General features: G+C 36.2%; 2 protein-coding genes across 4 annotated transcripts in view; one reads left to right on the top strand and one right to left on the bottom strand.

The window, feature by feature from the left end:
- The first annotated feature begins 6748 nt into the window (after positions 1-6748).
- Positions 6749-12369, top strand: LOC134493470 (E3 ubiquitin-protein ligase RNF170-like). The gene is made up of 5 exons (XM_063298030.1): positions 6749-6812; positions 7408-7503; positions 10309-10382; positions 11198-11308; positions 11674-12369. Exons 1-5 carry the CDS (start codon positions 6749-6751, stop codon positions 11977-11979), a joined length of 651 nt encoding a protein of 216 aa, XP_063154100.1. The 3' UTR covers positions 11980-12369.
- A 527-nt stretch (positions 12370-12896) lies between these two features.
- Positions 12897-19913, bottom strand: part of FGGY (FGGY carbohydrate kinase domain containing) — a 206512-nt gene continuing 199495 nt past the window's right edge. For 2 of the 3 annotated variants that reach the window (XM_063298028.1, XM_063298029.1), the window contains 2 exons: positions 17599-17660; positions 12897-14700 (listed from right to left, as the gene is read on the bottom strand). In XM_063298028.1, coding sequence (XP_063154098.1) covers positions 14610-14700; positions 17599-17660 — 153 coding nt within the window. In that variant the 3' untranslated portion in view covers positions 12897-14609. The remainder of the gene's footprint in view (positions 14701-17598; positions 17661-19913) is intronic. The other variant, XR_010067580.1, reaches the window with a different exon arrangement.

The raw sequence follows: 19913 nt of genomic DNA, 5'->3' as shown, positions 1-19913 counted from the left end.
AAAAGATCCATGCAGATTTTCAGGTTATACATCAAATAACAGCCTGAATATATAATTTTATTCCAGAATGCCATTGTAGTAGTTTGTGTCTTAAACAAACGTACCACTCATAATACAAAACGATTGCATACATTACTATCTTGTTTTTTTACCTCAGTTGTTTCACATTATGCTTCCTGAGTGTTATGCCTAAATATCACTGCTCTCACCAAGAGCTCAAGACAAGTTTTCTAAAAGTGTATGGGGGGAGGGAAGAGGCAAGTGTCTCTGTTAACATCCCATCTATAGCTTTTTTTAAAGGACAGTTGGAGGCATTCAGCTTTTATGATAGGAATATATAAATATAAATAATGCATCAATTGCCAGTCACTGTTATGATGTTGATTATATCATAATTATAGTAGAATATATTTGGGATTTTTAATATTTTAACTTCAAGTGTGTCAGCTGAATATTTTCAGAAATGTGCTTACACTGAAAATGTCTCATTCAGCTTGCTTAGTGGAAATGATAATCCTTCCTCATAAGCTTGGCTATGAGCCCTCTTCAAAAATGAAAATATGCAATGATACGTTGGACTAAGTGCTTTTATTTTTATAAGTGTTTTCTTATCTTCATCTTACTGTGCAATAAACTGAAGGGTATCTTGACCTCCTGGGAAATTAAGAAAATTGCATATCAATCCATGCCAAATGATCATTTCACATGCTACTGGAAAAGGCAGCCAGCTGGCTTGAAGGAAAGTTAATACACACCAGAACTGCAGTTATTCTCCAGTTCTTTGTATAAAAACATATTGGAAACTTAGCAGTCTATGTAATACCCTTGCTAAATCAGCAATAGCCACTGAGACTCCAAATGAGGGTTGAGAAAATATATGCTCCTTATTAAATAAATCTCGTATTTTATGCTTACATTATGCTTATGGACAAATACAGTGTTAGGACTAGATGGCAGGTTCACTGGACCCATTCCCCACTTTATTTATTTGAATAGCAACGTTGTTAAGGCCTTCATTTCCTAATATGATTTATAATCATGGGTGGAGAAGCAGAGATCTTATGTGGATTTTGGGGTCTCTCTGGCAAACAAGCTTCTTACTCTCAGTAAGGGTAGAGAAATTTTTCACATGCATATCACGTGGCAAGTTACCTTTGAAATCAAGTCCTGATCTCAGATTTTGTGCACATATGAGATATGTATTGGTAAAAAAATTCTTTTACCAATGTGTTAGTTTCCTTTTAATGTGGTACACTTCAACCCATCAAGAGCCCTCAAAATGATTCTAGCTCCCAGTACAAACTGTTTCCACATAAGCTCCATAAAGTTTTTTAGAAAATAATCATGGAGGGATCTTATAGTCCATGATTATATAGATCTTATTTGGAAGAGGGTCCACCTGTTCCCAGAAAAGATAAACCAGGACAGGATAAAAGGAAATAACCTGGGACAGGAAGCAAGCTTACCATTTCACTGTCTGGTATATTGTGTACTGTGTCTGGTTACATTTCTCTATAGCAATCATTTTGTGAATGGGCAAGCACATAGATTTGCAGGAGTCTATATGATATCCTTACAAATGTTCACAGTTGTGTGGGTATATATACAGGGTATACCAAAAGTCAGGCCCCATAAGCCAATCACAATATGTTTTATTAATTTTGTTAATATTTTTCAGAGAAAACATTACTGTAGTTAGGAATGTTCAAAAGTCATGTCAACCAAGTCAGGTACTGTTTAGAAGAAAATAGCAACCAACTTGAACTTTTAATTTAATTTATATAATAAATTATCTCTGGGGCCTGACTTTTGGTATTCCCTGGGTATGTGAATATATACACACACATATCCCTATACACATGTACACATATACACCAGAGCTGATCTATTCTGAGAGGGTTGCACAGAATGGTAAAATATCAGTTCTTCAGTAATCGCAACTGTTCTGCCATAGTTTGTTGTAAACTCTAATCAAAAGTGAAGCCAAGACACTATTCAGAGCTATAATTTTTAGCATCTGTAAACACTGAAAGGGGACGCGGTGGCGCTGTGGGTTAAACCGCTGAGCTGTCGATCAGAAGGTCGGCGGTTCGAAACCGCGCGGCGGGGTGAGCTCCCGTTGCTCGTCCCAGCTTCTGCACACCAAGCAGTTCGAAAACATGCAAATGTGAGTAGATTAATTGGTACCGCTTCGGCGGGAAGGTAACGGCGTTCCGTGAGTCATGCTGGCCACATGACCCGGAAGTGTCCTATGGACAACGCCGGCTCCAAGGCTTTGAAACGGAGATGAGCACCGCCCCCTAGAGTCGGACTCGACTGGACTTTACGTCAAGGGAAACCTTTACCTTTACCTAAACACTGAAAGGCTGTGAGAAGAATGTCATCTTGTATCTCCTCTGCTTTGCAAGTGCCAAAAGATAGTCAGAGGAAGTTATGGAGGCTGATATGGTCTTACAGCCTTTCATAAACCCTTTCAACACTTGCAGAAACTGGAAGAGGCTTTCCCACAGGTGCCCTTGCGTTGAAACTTCTTCGGGTCTTCACAAGTATCTGAATAGGTTACAGAGGGGCTCTGAAGCACTCTGAAGCAAAGCAACAGGACTAATCTTCACCCTTAGCAGCAAGGTGCCTGAAGTGCTTTGTGAACTTGTTTTGAGATGCTTCTCTCAAAATTTCGTTGAAGCAAAGCACCCCCTCAAATCTGTGCTTATCTGTTTCAATTTGTCTTGCTAACTTAAAATGTTAGATATGGATTGGTTCTTTTTTATTATATGTGATAATGAAGTGAAAAAGAACCAATCCATATCTAACTTTTTTAGTTTTGTTGGATGCCTTTGGGAAGAGGGATTTTGCCCTACCAGGATACGTTTTTTTCCATACAACATGAATAAAAGATTTAGCTGTAATTATTCATGATGCCTCAGGCAGTTTTTAAAACTATGCTTTGTTCTATCCCAGCTGAGGATCTCAAGGAAGCTAACTAAGGACAGGGACTTCAGAATGGATAGACCAGGCAGATCTGGTTTCTGGTAAAATCAATCCCTGTCACTGCTTTGGAGAGCTCAGTGCAGGAAGCAACAAACTCTCTGTGTAATACTGCTTTTCCCACACCTGTCTGTGCTCAACTGAGACCTTAAGACGGTTGAAGAACAAGTTGATTTCTTACCTCTATCTTTGCTTGCTGCTGACTCTAGAATCATCCATTCTGAAGTTACGCAGACCACCGGGAAGCAGGCACTACATGACCCGTTTCATCCTTCCTGGGAATCATCAGAGATAGGTAGCCAAATGTTATTGTATGGGGTTCAAATCTACATTAACATTGTGCATTGATCCTATTACTGTAATAATCTCCCCCTCCGAGTAGCTCTCTGTATTTATGTGTATTTTGGCTTTCTTGGCAAGGGGAATGAACTACACCTCAACTTTATAATTATGCAATTATTTGGAGGGCTAATTTCTCTCCTTTTGAAGCTCACTTGATAGTATGCTTCTTTATTAGATTTGCAAAATATGTCCTAAACATGGACATAAAGATGGATCCTACCTTAACATAATATTTCTTAAGATCTATAATCTTTCTGGAATCACCAAATCATAGTTTTAATAATTTAATTCTTATAAATTTGAGGAAAAAATGCTTCCACAAGTATTTAGAAATCCTGCAAAACCTTGACATTAGTCAAGCATGTTAATTATTACCTAAAATAAACGGCCCACCTTAATAAAGTATGGGCTCTAACCTTCTGTCACAACACTCTCCTGTCACCCTAACATAGCAAGAAGACCAGAAGGTTTTTAAAAAGTTGTCCCTAGGAATCAACTAAAGTGTAGTCATACATAATTCACTGTGCACCTCTTCTGGGACCAGGTAAGATACTAAAATTGTCATGAGTACTGACGGCGAGCAGGAGGGGGCCTCTATCCAGGGGGGAAAACGCATGCGTAGTACTGAGGAATTAAGCAGCCATTCAAAGAGACACAGATCAGACCCGCCTTAGCTTTTGGGGTTTATCTGTCTGGGTTTTTCCCACGCTTCTTCAGTTTGTTAGGATTTTCTGTCTTATGTAGCAGTAATAAACACTAGAGACCTATTCCTCGTCTCAGCGTGATTCCTGACTGTTAGGACAAAAATGGTGTGAATTTAAATAAAGAATGTGGTTTTTTTTTCACATGCAGTAAAAGGAGAAAAAAGGAAATTTTACATTTAAGTATGAAAATAACTTTTTTTGATACTAGCATCAGAAAGTAAAGATAGAGCATTTTTAAAAATTATTTCATGTTAATTTCAATTTAATTACTGGAGGTCTTATACACATTCTCTGCTAAACTCTTCCTTGCACTGATATACAAAAAAATGAACACAACTTATGCAAGTTTTATTTATATTAGGTTGCACTAAGCTGTATCCAAAGGTGAGTTTGCACAAGTAAAGAATGTTTCTGCTTACACAAAGTAGGTCAGTCTCCCTTACTCATTGTGTCCTACCCAAAAACATCTCTTGAGGATTGAGAGATCTTCTAGTATAGTATGAGTTATGATGAAAAAAGCTGCAATAGAAGAGGCAGAAAAATGGAGTGCTTCATAGATCTGTTGAGATGGAATAGTATTTGGGCTGCATTTAGAGCCAGAACGTTCCTAGCGTTAGGGAAGTTGGATACCATGTTCTGAGAACAGCAGGTCTGTGATTTGAGGTCCTCCTGGACTTGTAGGTTCTTTAGAGCAGCAGATGCAGACCATGGCCAGAGAGCCCTTTGCCGAGATTTGGGTGGTATGCCAATTGTAAGACTTTTTGGAGTGAGAAACTGTTATGACAGCAACTCATGCCCTCTTCACCTCATGATTAGGTTACTGAAATTCACTATACATGGGGCTGCCTTGATGACAACTCAGAAGCCCAGGTTGGTCCAATTGTAGCATAGTAAGTTTAGGAGTATAAAGAGAAAGAGAGAGAGAAAGACAGAGAGAGAGAGGGAGAGAGAGAGGGAGAGGGGGGGGAGAGAGAGAGAGGTCAACCTGCAGATTTAGTCTTTGAGGAGAGATGGATAGATTTTCAAGTGGCATGCAAATGCCTCAATGAATCATTAACTCTGTATAATACCGATTTCTTTTTATAACTCATCTGAGATTCTGGACTTAGTTCAAGATAAACAGAGGGCAGCTCTGATGCTTTTTTAAAACTAGCAGTCACTTTAAACTACAAATGGGGTCTTAGGTCAAAGATAAAGAAGCAGCTTTTTTTGACCTGATCTGTCTGCTGACCGGGAACTCTAAATATCTATAGACCTTGTATTATGTTGCTTAAAAAGAACACTCCAGACTCTGCTTGGATTTCACAGTTAAAAGAGTGAACTTCACTGGTCTCCAACAATGTATCAGGTTAGTTAATCAATGAAAATTCTAACAAGGTATTCCTTCAGTCTGAAAATAGTTCCAAAAGGGAAAAGATGTTTCTGATAGTCTGCCAAGAAAACATTTGTTCTGATATTATAACTTCTGGTTAATTATACTATTAAAAGACAAGATATCAAGATTATAATCACATCTAGTTCTCCACCTTTGCCTGTCTAATACAAGGAATGTGTAATTTCCTATAATTGGTAAATGGTTTCAGTGAATATGCCTTTTTTTAACTTCAGTGAGAATAAACTCAGTTATATACTAGTAAGTTCTCAAAAATGTATTCATTTAGAAATATACTCTTGCTATGAACTCACAGTATGTTTCTTTGCCTACTGAAGGTCAGGCCTGTTGAAGATGGCAGGTATATAAAACAAAAAGTGGCCTAAGGGCTTCAAAGGCTCCATCCCTAAAGCCCTTTCCAAAAGTGCCACCTGTCATTTTTAAAGTGGGAGAAAATAAAACTGCTATATGCATGGGGAGTAATTATATTCCTTGCATTCTATTGTTTAAATGTAAATGTAATGATTAAATAAATATATTTGCATGCATGAATGTACAAATTATTTTTTTTATCCTGGAGCTGCCAACTTCTTTCTCATTTATTAGAATGAGTTCTGTTCCCCCCAAAATGTTTTTGATGTCAAAACTACATGTGGCTTTTGGTCTGTAAGGGTATAAATTTCTGGAAGATATAGGATCACAGCCTCAGGTACTTAAGTATTTATTTAGACTGAAATTCCTTTTAACCTCAGCAATTGAGCAAATATGATACCCTTATGAATCACTTATCCGGTGTAAGATTCTCAATTGACTTCAGTGTATGGGAAAGCTCCAAGGGGCCCACAGGAACGTATGTGTAGAGCCATCACTGCATTTGAATGAATGGGAAAATGTGTTAATTACTTCTACCTGCATAATAACTGAAACAAAAGAAGTTATGGTACCCATATACATGGAATCAAAAGGTGGCTTTTATTACACTGGTGGATTTCGCTGGGTTAATTGTTTCATATGTTTAAGATGATCAAATTACTAGTTAAACTACAGCACCTGTGCTGAAAACACCTGGAAACAAATGCATACAGCAATCGAAATGATGTGTGTAAAATGCAAATTCGATTGCTTTGAAGAAAAGTTATCCTTGGGAAGAAGGAGACAACGTATCATTTTAAGATTGAAGAACAGTCTGTGGAGGCATGGAATGGCATGCTAATATATAAATATACATTGTGTGTATTTGAACTGCACATCTACTTAACCAAAACTGTCTCATCAGCAACCCACTCTCATCAAAATTATATAAACTCTTACTTATTTTATAGACTTTCCAATTTAAAGACAAGAAATGACTCCTTTGGAAAAGAATTGTGTTCCTTTGTCTTCCAGTATTCACATCATAAGTTTACAGAATCTTTTAAGATACATAATGTAAGATTCAAAAGATGTGTGCAAAAATCATGGATGTCAGGAAAGTTTTTAAACTTTCCATTATTTATTCTCTGGAAGAATTGAATATCCCTGAACCCAGAATTTTGTGGCAGCTTAATTAGAAACATACAGTTCCTGTTTGGGGAACAGATGAAACTTCAAAAACAAGAAGTGGGATTACTTTTCCAAACAGAGGCTTGATATATGATATGCTGAATTTATAAAAACAGAATGACTTCATTAATCAGGTTTTCATGTCTTGTTAGCATATGGAATTGCCTTTAATACTCTATTCAACTTCTTCCCCACCCCACCTCTTTTTAAATTTTTGGTGCTTAGTTAAGAGGTTTCCAAATGAAACCCATAGTGATAAATCAAGTACGGAGTGGGCTGGCTATGGCAGATTCAGAAGCATGTAAAAGTAGTAATCATTCTACAAGCCTTTTGATTGTACTACTACAGAGTTTTCTAGAATTAATACAGAGTTACTGTATGAAAGCCTTTGAAGCAATTCTGGAATTAACTGGAATATCTTTAAACACAGCATTTTTTTTTCCTCTTAGGAATGTCTTCAACAGTGGCAGCAACATTACCACAGTGATTTGAGCTGTCCTATCTGTCTCCAAACTGCTAATTTCCCTGTAGAAACCAACTGTGGACATTTATTTTGTGGCAAGTTAACAAGGCTACAACTTTTTGCACATATATTTTGTTTTCTAAAAATACAGTCACCTTAATGCTACATTAAGCTGTAGAATTGAAGAATAGAGAGCGTATACATTTTGGTAAACAAATGCACATTTGTGGATGGAACTATGCAAAAGACAGCTGATAAGGCCCAATGTTTCCATGAAATAAACCATAACTTTTGTTGGTGATCCATCTCTGAAAATATTTATACCACCATGTTCAAACTGGTCTTGATATCTATTGTAAAAATGTATACACCCATCACTATTTTTATTATGAAAAAATAAATAAATGAAGCAGCAGTTTTCCTTCAACTATTGTTATAGTACCACAGACACGTTATAAAGTTCTGCAATACTCAGGAAGTCTTGTGGACAATTAAACAGGAAACCTATACTTTTGAGGCCAAGCGTACTGTACATTTTCACTGGAGTCTCAGAGCTGGCAAAGGGCCAACAGAAACAGCTATATCAAACAGAACAAAAACAATTGGCAGTCAAAGCTCTAAGCTAATTTAAGACCAAGAATCTGAACACTGTTATCTTAAGAATTAAGTAAATTAAAAACTACCTGCTGTCATCCAAAAAAAGACACAAACAAAAACAAAAAATTGAAGTATTCCATACCTCCTAATCTTTATTTCAGATGTTCTAGAGTCCATGCACACTTTAATGTCTGCTCTTCAAAATATCGCATCATGGTGTCCAAAAGATACTGTATTTTTTTATTTACTCAAGCAAACATTTCCATCATGTACAGAGATGTTTGTTGGGTTTGTGCTTTCTAATATTTTGAGAAATTGCATGCAAATTTTTGCCAAGTGAACTCAAGAAATGTCTTTATCACCAGTGTATATGACAAAGAGAAATATGGTGTCTGGCAATATTAAAACATAACAGTGGCAAAATACCAAATAACTTGGAATTTTATTCTAGCAGTCTGGTGGATTTACATCTGTTTTGATACAGAAAGTAAACTGGATATACAAAGGTTTTAACTTATAAAATGTGTACGGCTACTGACCAACAAATATTCTCTGCATGGCTTATAGTTTTAAGATAGTTAGAATAAAATGTTTAAAGTATTTTTAAAATGCAGTTATTAAAAACAGTAAACATGCAGCATAAAAATCCTCTTCGTAATCAAAGATAGCATAGAACAAACAGCAGTGCTTTTAAAAAACTATCCTGAAAGAGCAGTGCAGAATATAGGACTGGTGTCAAGATTTTTCATGGCAGAACAAGAAGAAACTCATCTTCCTGCTCCCCAAAAAGCTTATTCCATGGGGCATATGAAGAGAGATAGTGGCATTCCTAGTGCAGCAAAATAGTATTATTGATGACTGCTATTTTTCTGATAATGGGCATTGCACCAGGAATGTGACTGTTTCACTTTTGCAGCATCACTTTACAAGCATTTTAGATCAGGATGATCAGGAGTGCAATATAATCATATTATAGAGTTATCAGAATAAACCTGTTCCTTCAGAACCATAGTACAAATAACATTCTGGTGTGGAATGGTAAGGCATTTAACATATGGAATAAGACCTCATGTTTATAATTATATTAAAAATGTAATTCTCATTTTCCCACTGCCTTAGGCATCCTCTTCCCTCCATTATATAGGATAGACCATAGAAAGGCATTGTATTTAATCTAGCCATATTGAAAACATTTGGCTATCAAAGCCAGAAGGGGAACTGATGTTATCTGACTTTCTGCTGTAAAACAAGAACATTCATGCATTTCACCACACCCACACAAGAATCCTTTCCTGTTCTCTTTACTTTGTTCTAATATTAGATACTCCAAGTAGGGAATAGAAGTTAATAAAATGCATAATACCATATATTTCAATCCTCCCAAAATAGTAGTTTGAAGAATATACAAATATTTCAAGTAAATCAACACATCAACACAATAATAGATAGGAATAAACAAACTTCTCAATCACTTTTTACAATTTCCTCCCTGGTCCCACTTTCATATAATTTTAAGAAGGAAAGATCAGACATGCTTTGCACTAGCTAAATTTCACTTTTTTTGAAAGCTGTACATTTAATAGTATTTAGAATTAAAAGGAGCAAGAGTGGAGCAGATATCATATTGAAAATGTATTATCTAAAGGCTTTAATGCTGATAGAGCATGATTTATAGAAAAAGGGGCATGATTGTTCTTTTGTATTATTGTTAGGAATTGCCATACATCTTCCAAAATGTCTCAGATTTCACTGCATTTCAAACCATATGTCCAGGAAATGGAGCAGAACACTAATCTTGGGCCAATATTATTTCTAATTACTAATAATGTTTGTTGGAGGGTCTAAAAGAAAAGAACAGCAGCAAACCTGATTGAAAGATTGGATGTCATTTTGAAATGTCCGAATCCACAAATACCCTGGCTTGAGAAAGGTTTGTTTATCCAGACTTCAACTCTGCTTTGCTGTTGTAAATATGTCAACACAGGAAACAAATGCAAAACTTGATTATTAAGTTTTCAAGCAGTGTTTAATTCTGTTTTCAAATGTGCAAGTGGACGTCCATTTCTAGGTTGTAAGTGGAATTACTGGCTCATGTGGAATCCATGGAAATAATTAAACTTCAGTGTATTGGGGTACCTCACCTACATCTCTGGGTTTTTGTTGCCTTCCTGAACAAAGTTACTACTCCTTGCTAAATCATTTAGGATATAGAAATCAGCTTTCAGTGTAAACAGTGACAAAGTTGGCTAAGGTGTTTTCCAACTACGCATTTTTTCTGTTTACAAAGTTATCTTCTTTCCTAGGTTACTGTCTGATTGAATACTGGAAGCATGGGTCTTTGCTAAGAGCAATCAGCTGCCCACTTTGCAGACAAAAAGTAAGAATTTTCATCTTTTCTTTGAGGCTACAAGAGGAGATAGAAAAATGCCAATAATAAACCTCTTATATTTCAATATTTTTTCATTCTTTTAGCTAATATAGGTATCTGCATCTCTAATTTGATCCTTGTCAAATCAAATAACTATCAATGATTAAGTAATGTACCTGCAACGGGCTTTTTTTTTTTTTTAAAGAAAAGGTTGGTTGCCTTCAACTTAAAGTGGTTAGTTTGTTCTTTCTACTCGGTCAAGATAGAACTCCTTATACTCTACTGAGCTTGACTGCTGGCTGTAGAGCAAAATGCAAAAACGTCTCAGTGTCAGGAAGCAAGCATGCTATGGAAGAATTAACCCCAAAGATAAAGCATATGACCTAGAAGCACAAAGAAATATCAGTCAAGGAAGGGATAATAAAACCATGAAATAGGATGCTCTGGGGTAATGTTGGCTAAGGGGTGTCGGCCGGCAGGGTCCAGGATAGCCTTTTCTGCCATGGTGCCCACCCTTCGGAACATCATTTCTTCGGAGATTAGACTAGCCCCAACCCTGCTGGACTTTTACAAAAGCCTGGGGCCCAGGTGTGTGATAGAGCCCATCTCCAGGCTAGTTGATGGTGGTTTTATGATGCTCGGCTGTTATGCGTTTTTATTTTTATATTGAATGCATTTTACCTATTTTTATTGTAAGCCACCTAGAGTCACATATGTGAGACAGGTGGCTATATAAGTCAATTTAATTAATTAATTGGGTTTTTTTAATCTAGCAGAAGGCAAACCTGCACCTTAGTTCTAAACTTCTTGCTTTTTATTTCAAGGTGGTTCTTCTGTACAACATCTATTCTGAAAACCAGTCTGACAAGCAAAGCAAGCAAACTTTCTGTGACATCAGAGCTTACAACAAGTGCTTCTCGGGACAGCCCCAGTCTGTAAGTGGCAACATTTTCCACATCAAGAAAATTGGTCCCATTGGCTGGAGTATGTTGACAAGATTCCATGAATGAAGTGGTGCCAGGTATTCTCCTAAGCAAAAGTTAGGTTACACAAACTGTGATTTCTTTTAATGGGGCATTAATTTTGCTGTCATGCCAAAGGAAAATAAAGATTCGGGGGTGACTAAGTAAAGAAGGATGAAAGAGTGCTACCTAGTTATTTATTTTGCTTTGCTCAATTTTATACAATGGAGTTCAGCAATGGGCGAGTCCCCAGTTATAAAATCCCTTCCCCCAAAATCCAATAGAATAAATTAATAGTAAAATAGTTGATTCCTAATCTATCCAAACTCTGTGCCTAGTTTATAGATCATCTTCATGATGTGCCACTTCTTGTCCCTGTTATCATAAGAGGAATCTTCACGCTAGCTGGCCTTGTGTGGATCTTTTTCCTCAGAGTTGCCATCTGTTCTTTTGGAACCATCATGTCCTTGACCTCTCCACTTGAAGTGATGCCTGAACCTCTTTGTGGAATCTTGCAGGCAGCTGATAACTTAGCTGTTGTAATCCTACTTTTGATTAGCATGATAAACATTTGCACTCAAATGGAATCAGAAGGTATAAATATGACAACCTCTGGGGAACAAAACATTACCTTGGAATCATAATGGATGGAATCACTATGTCTCTGTAAGGTTAAAACTAATCAGGCTATGAAACATTTTCTCAATCTCTGAAAGCAACATATAATGGACTTAGTTTTAAAAAGTGATTAAGGGTTGATGTCTTGCGCTGAAGTGTAAGTGCATGACAGAGAATATTTTGGCTGGAGGCTCTTTTGCTAATAATGGTCTAAAACCCAGTGAAGTCTCCAAGTCCTTAAACAGACATTCTATTTTAAAATACATTTTAGGCTATCTTGTGGAAGACCCAATAATTGGTAAATTCCTGATTAGGACATTGATGATGGTAGCTGGGAGCAGGCATAGGAATTAGGAAACAGAAGGTACTGAGAAAATGAGGAGCTGGCAGAGAGGTTCACAAGCCATGCAGAGGAGGAGGAGAAGGAGATGGCATGCACCAGCCTTGCCCTGGTGACTTTGAAAATCATGTGGGTTCCTTCCAGAGTTGGTTTCAGCTGAACAGCAGCCAATCTGACAGATCTTCTGGAATATGATTGTCCAAAACAAAATGTTTGGTTCAAAACAAAACTTATTTTCCATTTTCTGTCATCCCTAGTAAACATGAATACTTGTATATAGCTGGCTACAGCACATATTATTATCTAGAATAAAGCAAGATATGAACAAGCAGCACTGGATTGGAATAAATCTGAACATATAAATCAGAAAAAGAATCTGGGAAAAATTAATTTGACTTGCAGTGGTGAAAATGCAGAAGCCTTTTCAAATAAAGTTCAGTGAGCTTCAGTTATTTATTTTAAAAGAGATTTCGTATACTCAATGCAGTTTTGTGCACATCCTTGTAAATACTTTAAGGACAAGGCTAAAGTTGATCTAAATGTAGATGTTTTTGTAAGAATCCTAAGATTATGTGGATATGAATAAAATAAACTGAAGGTTAATGAAAGAACACTCTGAGTGCACTTTATAGGTAACCAGTACAATCATTTTGTGTTGTGACTCTCATGGAATCACTTCGCAACACAAGCTGTTTATACAATAGTTGTGCATAAATTTGTATTTATCTAAATATAAATATTATATGTATACTTCTATGAATATCATATTCTTTACAGTGTTCTGGGAGTTGCATTATTTCTTTTTATATCATATATACACCAGGATTTTTGTAAAAATCACTCTGAATTACATACTGTAATAATAGATTAGCAAATCCAAAGCAAGAAAGCTAGTTTTGAGAAACAATGTTGCAGGGGAACATAAACTATTTATATAAATCAAAATCTCTCAGGTAGTCATTATTAATTCTTCTTCTTCATCAGCCAATTCTGATGCAACTTTGCTTCATTTTATCCCAAGCTGGTGCTACAAAGTGAATATTCTGGAATATGTTTTGGACTGCTCAGTGTAAAAGAGATCTAATTATTTGAAACAAATTGTAAGATGTTATCTAAATAATGTATTATTCCTTTCTGGTGGAGAATTAAAAATGTATAGGCAACAGACCATATACAGAAAAGACATTATGTAGATAACAATAATGAGAAACTCAGGAGATTATGAGCTGGAGCAGAGGAATTTATTGGATGTGCCCTTAAAATTTTATGTTTATCTCATAGAGACTTGAGTAATTGAGCAAACTTCAGATTAATTGATCAGCTAAAATAACTGAATAGAGTATTATACTGAAAAAATGTATGAATGATCTGTATTAATTTTGATAAGAACATTAACAGCAATACTGTAGAGAGCCACAGAATTCACCTTGGAGAAACTATGCATTTATTTAGCCCAGGAAGTAAGGACAACATTAGACAACATCAAACAGATTCTGCCTTAATTTCCTGGGGTATAAGAGAGATGCATAGGAAAACACAGCCAAGTTTTTAAGATTCTGTTACTCTAGCATATATCTATAAAGTAGAGTCCAACATTATTGTGGAGTATGTTTCCAGACTTGATCTACCTCGAAGGGCAGACAAATATGTTTTAAGACATATTTAAAATCACACTGGTTGTGAGTAGAAAAAGATATGGTGTAAAATTTCATCCAACTCTGCTCTACAGAGTTCATTGGGTGGTATGTCTTCCTAGCTCTTGGTTCTCATAGCATCACACTATGACTCTTTATTTTATTAATGGGAGCAACAATAAACAACAAGAACAAACCTTTCCTCCAATTTAGTTTTTGGCATTAAATGGAAAGCCTGAGCAACAAAGGTAAATTTATAATGTTGTCTTTTCTTTTCCAAACTTTAGTTTGTTTTATTTTATTTTCATATCAGTTTGCAAATTTTAAAAATGCATGGGAGATGACATGCAGTTTTTTTGCATATTTTATCTAATATACCACTTTTTATACACTTTCGCCTAATGTACATATTTTAGCAAGCTTTTTAACAAATTGGACTATACAGTTCTTGGAAGGGTGAACACTGAATGCTAACTGCATTTCTGGTTGATACACTGATTCAGGAAATGTAGATTTGATAAGTTTGTACCATGATTATCACCTTAATAAAATGCATCTCCATTCATATTCAATAGGTTATTAAGTATTTTTATTCTTACTGCAATGTTTCTTATCAGTGTAAATAGCTAAAATAATCAGGAAAGTCAATGGAATCAATCAGACCTCCAAAGGTGATTCTTCTTTATGCTGACTGTGCATTCTGCATGATGGATTTATAGTCTCTCTGATCTTCTGCAAGTTTTAGAAACACTTGGTATTTCTTGTCATAAAATCTGTGGAAAAAGCATAAAGCCTAACAAGATAAAGGATTTGACAATATTTATAATCTAAACACTAAGAAGAATGCAGTAGGCCTCTTCTATGTAAATCTCAGTGAAACAAAGACCTGTGGAACAGCACAAGATTGCTATGATGCTGTTCTGATTCAGTTAGATAGGGACTACATGCCTGAAGTTCTTGGCAAGTTGCAATAATGCAACACCAAAAAATACCACTGGGTTTGCTTTATACGGGGCTTTGCTGATATGTCCAATTCCATTTTCATTTCCTACTTCAAGCTACTTCAAGGGGAGAGAAGGATTTTAGCAACTGCTGGACAGGAGAGCTGCAAAGGAATATGAAACTAGCCACTCCTGCAGCAACACATACCCCTGCCCCCCATTTCCTGAAACCATGTAAATTTTTACAGCAACACTGGAGCAAAAATTTTTTTAAAAAATAAAAAAATTAAAAAGAGGCTGCCAGGAATTTTGCAGTAGTTAAATGATCATCACAGATAAGTTGTTTCAACTGTAATTATATTTACTTAGCACAGTTTGAGGGACAACTTCTGGAGTATACCCATTGTCATTCTATAGCAAGTAAATATTTGGTTTATATGTTACAATGTCCTTTTGTCATTTCATTGAGTAGGGACCCCATCATGGTCAAAGTAAACAGAGAGATGGAGCTTGGCTGCACAATTACAATGTTATCTTGACTTTTTTAACCCTATCCTCCACCCATTGCAGATGCCCCTGCCTCAAGGTGTTTGACTATAAACTACCAACTGATTGAAGGGCCACATTCCTCTAACAAATTATTAATGTATCCAATCCTATATAATTATGAAGTACACATGTAAAATATGGGATTCCATGTTTATTTCAATGGTTCTAATATTTAATCAGTGGGTTTAGTAACAAGGCTCTTACTACGAGAGTCACACATATTTCTATTATGAATGACAGACTGAAGTGAGGTAGGAATTGGTCAATCAAGAGAGACTGCACTATAATTGAGCCACTTAAAATCTAGGTCATGTAATCTCTGGCTTTACAGAACAGGTAAATACATTATCTTGTATTGCTGGGTACCGGTGCAAAGCCATGCTTCACTATCTGCAGTATTGGGGTTAACAACCCCAAAGATAACCAGGATTGTTTTCTTGCAGATTATCATATTGCTGGAGAGTATCTGACATGTTTTCAGAATTCTTAGTTCAAAATTGCAGGCAGTATAGTTCACACCAAATATCCATTGCAGTCAGTGGGAAACTTAATCCAAATGCATTACAGAGGCTGTGCCGCTTTCTAAAAATAGAAGCATGTGCCTGGGCCAATGTGTAAACAAGGGAAGAATGTTGGTGATTTCAAAACCCAGGAGTATTGGTTCAAATAATCTAATCTAGGTACATGCCCATCATGACCTTTTACTTCCTAAGGGCTAATGACCTAGCTCATTAGGTTCTCCAACTACAAAAGAAAATTTGTCAAGGTGTCTTGAAGGAGATTTAAAGCAACAGCAATCTGGATGCATTACAGCACTGGAATTCTTTGTGTGTTGAAAAGGTGTCTCAATGAGATGTTTTCTGAGTCATCTTAAATGCTAGATTCATTTTGCCAGAGTTCATTTTGTGTTCGTGTTCTTAACCTGTAAACAGATTAGAGCCTTCACTGCAAAATGCAAAATAAAAATAGGAGAATTCTATGTAGACTTTATATGTAAACCTTTCAGTAAGCCTGCAGATGGCACCCATGCACTTCTTCAGTAAGTTTCCCTACTGCTTAATGTTTGAAGGCATGTTCTTCGATCCTAAAGTAAGTTCACTTAAGAAACCTCATGAAAGAAAAGTTCCCCCTCTGTGTTCAGCCATCTTGTTGGAGGCTGGTAACTGTGCTTCAGGTTCAACCCTCTGCTTTATCTGTAAATTCAGAGATAGCAAAGGGTTTGCTACAAGAGATATTCTGCATTCCTAGGAAGGTTTAAGTGTCTTGAACCACTCATCTTTCATCCTGCCACCGCTGATAGAATAAACGCAGAGAGCCCTTCGCTCAAAAATACTGGCTTCCTATGAAGGACCGCAAAAGAGATGACAAGGAACAAGTCCTTTCTGGAAAATATGTGATACTCTTATTGTGAATTTCTGATGTTCAGGACTCCTAGTGGGAGTCCAAATGTGTTTGTTGGGATAACAACAAACCAAAGGCAAAACCAAAGAGTTTGCTGAGCCTCCTCTGGAGGAGAAAAGGACAATCTAGTCTGGTATTAGAAAAGCAGCAGAAGCCCTTCTACCCCGCAAACTGAGCATGTAAACAAACCATACAGGCAGGATAATTAGATCACAGGAAGGAAAGTGTCAGGAATTCTCTCCAGGTGTCTCGGTTTACTAATTTCACATGGTATGATGAGGGCAGAAGCTCTACGTAGTTTTGCAAGTGAAATACAACTTGTTAGCATTGCAGAAGTGGAGAGGAAGCCCAGTCCCCTAAAGCTATGCGTAACTATCGTCTTCTTCCTAATTTCTTTTACATGATGCAACAAACGTAAGTATTATTAACAAGCTGGGGAAATGATCAAAGTGCAACTATAGAGAACCAGCTTTCTTTACTCCACAAAAGGCTCTCTTACTACCTCAACAAGTTAGACTGGAGAAACACACATGGGTTTCCTAGCATGTGCCGGTCACCTGATCTATTATTCAGAACAACATATATTTTGGTTTTACTATCTTTTCTTTTAAGCATCTTAGATATCAGCTTGATGTTTTTTGGCCCCATGTTAATACATTATCTTTTTTTAAAAAATGGATATTTAAGAACAAAGGAATAAAAATTCATCTCCCAGAGTAAATAGCTTTATGCAATTTTATAACTCTCCAACAAACAGAACTCACTGAAAAATCCTATTACCTTTTATCCTTGTGGTTTGGCAACACAATTCGTCCAATTTTCTCCATTTTCTCCATAGCATCCTGTTCAAAGATCAACAGAATTCAAAGTTGCCTGTTTCAGTTTAACATTCTTGGTAAATAACCCAAGATGTTTCAGAAATTAAACAGAACACCACTGATGAGCCTAGACAACAGCACTTGAAATATGGTTTTCCCATTGTACAATGGCAAGCAGAACACAAGACTGCAGATTACTCAGTAAGCCAAACGTCCTGGAACAGTGAAGTAATCTGATTATTTACACATTTTTTAAATAAAACAAACATTGTGACTAATTTAGAATTTGAATAAAATGTGCTGCAGAAATTATTAAAAATAAATAAATGAAGGCATCTCTCCATGTGACTTAGATAATTTGGAAATATATTGAATATTTTTGAAACACCTTGTCTTCATCCGAATTAAAGTAAGTTGGCCAAATTCCACTGAAAACAGATTTGAGTTATTTTTGATTAATTCTGTCTGCTGATTTCAATTAAACTTAGGACTTATGGACTAATTCATGGCATGCTTACATGCAGCTCGGTTTTTTGTTTTTTTAAGAGCAGGGCTGCTACTATCTTCTGTTAAAGTGCCATGAATTTCTCTGCAAGTGAATGAGGTAGCAGTAGTTTTCAAATATATTCTATTGTTATAACAAATTAATACATAGAAGTAATAGGCAATAAGTGGCCTTACTGTTGAACCAATCCCCATCTGATCCAGCCAACTTTGACTGTCATTAATGATTATAGAAACTGTAGTCCAAAACCAATTACAGGGCCAGATTCTCCATGACTGTTGGATTGCCTACCTCATGAAATCTACTTTGCACTCACAAGCCTTCAGTGGGGCACCTTTGCTAGTTATGCTATGGATGAGTTTTACATTGACACTCAATACTATTTTTTTCTACCAGAGTACTAATTTCTTGTGGAAAAAAATTACTATTGGATTTGAGGCTTTCCCTATCCTAATTATAATTTACAGCAGGCTCAAAATTATTCTTTTTACCCAGGCCTTAAAGAGAATTTTAATAACCAATGCATGGCGTTTTATTATTTATATCTTTTGCAAGTTACTCAGTGTCATTTGGGAATGCATCGTATATACATTTGTAAAATGAAACTAAAAAGTTACAAAGGAAGTCAAAACAAGAAAAATAATCAAGCAAAGTCTGGATAATTTTTTTTCCTTTTCTTGAATGTTAACATTTCATACTTACACTACTTTGAATAGCATTTTAAATGACAAGAACTTTTTTTGCAGTTTCCATTTTTTATCAAAAACTGAAGGTTGTGTTTCACCTGACTTTCTGATAAAAGACTAGAGCTCAGTATGTTTTTCATTCTGAAATTATATATTGAAAAGTCAACACTACTGAAATGATTTGTGTTTACATCCAGGTGATGCACATGCTGTATATATGTAATGATGAGTTATTAGTGGTTTGTCTGTGTTTTATGATGAAGATTTTAATTAGAATGTTAGTTTCTTTGATTTTAATAGAAAATCATGTTCATGGAAATAGTCTCCATATCCTGAAATATGTCAATGGAGTTCCTACACTTCAAGATTTACTGCTGTATCACATGTCCTGCACATACTAGACACTATCCCAGACCCTCAATGTGTACAGCTTCCAATGTCCACTATTCATTTATTCCTTACATTTATACAACTGCCCATCTCACAAACATGACTCTGTGTGGTGTACAATAAAAAACGGACCATAAAACAAACATTAAAAACATTCCATAATAAGAACATCAATGTTAGTTTTAAAAAAACTGGAAGAGAGCATCTTCAGCGTTACAGACAATGAAGCTATCTCAACAATTCTCTTTTTCCCTGAGATTCCCAAGCCAGTTGACATAACCACATTTTGAGGGACTTCTGGAAGGCTACCAAGGATGGGGCAAGTCTCACCTGGGCTCTAATTAGCTGGAAGTCTAATTAAGGATAGTAATCATGCATTTTGGCACCCCTTTGCAGATATTTGGGAATAGCAAAATACAAGAACATCAGATTTAGGGTCAACAGGTATGGTCCTTCTCTTTCTTTGGCACATAGAGGGAATGAATGAAAGGGAATGAAAAGAACACAATAACTCAATTTCTATGGAGATACTCACATTCTGCCTCTATATCTAGGTTGTCTGTTGTATAACTGCTTTCACAATATCATAAGGAGTGCTTAATCTGGCAGATGTTACTAGTATGAGGGAATTGACTCTGCTGAAATGTTCCCAAACATTTTGCATAAGGGAGCAAATGGCTAATCCAGCCCACAGTT

The sequence above is a fragment of the Candoia aspera genome, chromosome 3 (assembly GCF_035149785.1).
Source record: "Candoia aspera isolate rCanAsp1 chromosome 3, rCanAsp1.hap2, whole genome shotgun sequence".
Taxonomy (NCBI): domain Eukaryota; kingdom Metazoa; phylum Chordata; class Lepidosauria; order Squamata; family Boidae; genus Candoia; species Candoia aspera.
Note: the sequence above shows the minus strand (reverse complement) of the source record. Positions and strands in the feature narration are given on the sequence as shown.

Bases quoted from the DNA above. Each gene is read 5' to 3' on its own strand.
- LOC134493470 (XM_063298030.1), top strand. From the start codon at position 6,749: ATGACTCCTTTGGAAAAGAATTGTGTTCCTTTGTCTTCCAGTATTCAC. The intron at 6,813-7,407 runs ATCTTTTAAGAT...AATGTCTTCAAC, and splicing joins TCACATCATAAGTTTACAGA to AGTGGCAGCAACATTACCAC. The intron at 7,504-10,308 runs GCAAGTTAACAA...CTTCTTTCCTAG, and splicing joins CTGTGGACATTTATTTTGTG to GTTACTGTCTGATTGAATAC.